General features: G+C 42.4%; 1 protein-coding gene across 2 annotated transcripts in view; it reads left to right on the forward strand.

The window, feature by feature from the left end:
• Positions 1–2,500, forward strand: part of pick1 (protein interacting with prkca 1) — a 12,489-nt gene that overhangs the window by 7,883 nt on the left and 2,106 nt on the right. For both annotated transcript variants that reach the window (XM_030793776.1, XM_030793775.1), the window contains 2 exons: positions 151–243; positions 1,835–1,885. In XM_030793776.1, coding sequence (XP_030649636.1) covers positions 151–243; positions 1,835–1,885 — 144 coding nt within the window. The remainder of the gene's footprint in view (positions 1–150; positions 244–1,834; positions 1,886–2,500) is intronic.

Here is a 2,500-nt window from a genome sequence, read left to right on the forward strand (position 1 = left end):
CATTCACACACTCACAATACACACATACACAGGCACACACACACACAATACACACACATACACGCACTCACACACACACACACAGATGCAGGTGTTGTTGTCTGTGATTTACCTGTGCTCTGACATGCTGATGTCTCTCTGTCTGTGTAGATGCTCCATGATCTGAACACTTACCTGCATAAGGCCATTCCAGACACCAAACTCACCATCCGCAAGTACCTGGACGTTAAGTTTGAGTACCTGGTGAGAGACCACACCCACTGTTACACAGAGTGAGAGATGAGAGTGTACATTTAACCTCAAGCCCTGAGTAAACAGCATTGCCCATACTCCCATATAACCTCAGTATACCCTCATATACTCCCATATAACCTCAGTATACTCTCATATACTCCCATATCACCTCAGCATACCCTCATATACTCCCATATAACCTCAGTATACCCTCATATACTCCCATATAACTTCAGTATACCCTCATATACTCCCATATTACCTCAGTATACTCTCATATACTCCCATATCACCTCAGTATACTCTCATATACTCCCATATCACCTCAGTATACTCTCATATATTCCCATATCACCTCAGTATACTCTCGTATACTCCCATATCACCTCAACATACCCTCGTATACTCCCATATCACCTCAACATACCCTCGTATACTCCCATATCACCTCAACATACCCTCGTATACTCCCATATCACCTCAACATACCCTCGTATACTCCCATATCACCTCAACATACCCTCGTATACTCCCATATCACCTCAACATACCCTCGTATACTCCCATATCACCTCAGTATACCCTCGTATACTCCCATATCACCTCAGTATACTCTCGTATACTCCCATATCACCTCAGTATACCCTCGTATACTCCCATATCACCTCAGTATACTCTCATATACTCCCATATCACCTCAGTATACCCTCATATACTCCCATATCACCTCAGTATACCCTCATATACTCCCATATAACCTCAACATACCCTCATATACTCCTATATAACTTCAACATACCCTCATATACTCCCATATAACCTCAGTATACCCTCATATACTCCCATGTCACTTCAACATACCCTCATATACTCCCATATCACCTCAGTATACCCTCATATACTCCCATATCACCTCAGTATACCCTCATATACTCCCATATCACCTCAGTATACCCTCGTATAATCCCATATCACCTCAGTATACCCTCGTATACTCCCATATCACCTCAGTATACTCTCGTATACTCCCATATCACCTCAGTATACCCTCGTATACTCCCATATCACCTCAGTATACTCTCATATACTCCCATATCACCTCAGTATACTCTCATATACTCCCATATCACCTCAGTATACCCTCATATACTCCCATATCACCTCAGTATACCCTCGTATAATCCCATGTCACTTCAACATACCCTCATATACTCCCATATAACCTCAGTATACCCTCATATACTCCCATGTCACTTCAACATACCCTCATATACTCCCATATCACCTCAGTATACCCTCATATACTCCCATATCACCTCAGTATACCCTCATATACTCCCATATCACCTCAGTATACCCTCATATACTCCCATATCACCTCAGTATACCCTCATATACTCCCATATAATCTCAGTAAACCCTCATATACTCCTATATAACCTCAACATACCCTCACATATGCCCTCATATCCCCTCAAAAATACACATAACTCATCTTGATTTAGGGCAGGATTAGTGAAGATTATGATTGTGAACTGATCATGACTATTGCAGGTGTGTTGACATATGTGCATGACATCTGATGGTTTGAATTTTTCAGTCATACTGTCTGAAGGTGAAGGAGATGGACGATGAAGAATACAGCTGTATAGTGAGTAGCTTGCACACTCATCCTCTATATGTGCGTGTGTGTGTGTGTGTGTGTGTGCATGCGCTCTAACTGTGGATATAATGTAACTTTGCTGCTGCAGAGAGCCATCTGTCTGTGGATTAACTGCTCAGATTATCCATCTGTCTGTGGATTAACTGCTCAGATTATCCATCTGTCTGTGAATTAACTGTTCAGATTATCCATCTGTCTGTGGATTAACTGTTCAGATTATCCAGCCGTCTGTGGATTAACTCTTCAGTTGGTCAGAGTGCTGTGCTGGGCTGTTCAGTCAGTCTCATCAGTCAAGTCCAGTGATATATTTAACATAAGCCCACAAACCTGCACCAAGTCCTCTCACTGTTACAGGACTGATAGAGCACAGGCAGGTTTGTGTTAACAAACCTCTCATGTGTTTCCACATGTGTGGCTAAGGGATCATTACATAGAGCTTTAAGATGAATTCACTGCAGGTCATTGCAAAACATTCTGCCCATGTACCTCTCAGGCCTGGGCGATAAAACAAAAGTGATATGCACAGCGATAGACACTTCATCAATAGCGATAAGAGAACAGCGTGGAGTGAGAAAACGGGTGCAGACAGTGAGGAAATTGTTG

The sequence above is a fragment of the Chanos chanos genome, chromosome 16 (assembly GCF_902362185.1).
Source record: "Chanos chanos chromosome 16, fChaCha1.1, whole genome shotgun sequence".
Classification (NCBI taxonomy): Eukaryota; Metazoa; Chordata; class Actinopteri; order Gonorynchiformes; family Chanidae; genus Chanos; species Chanos chanos.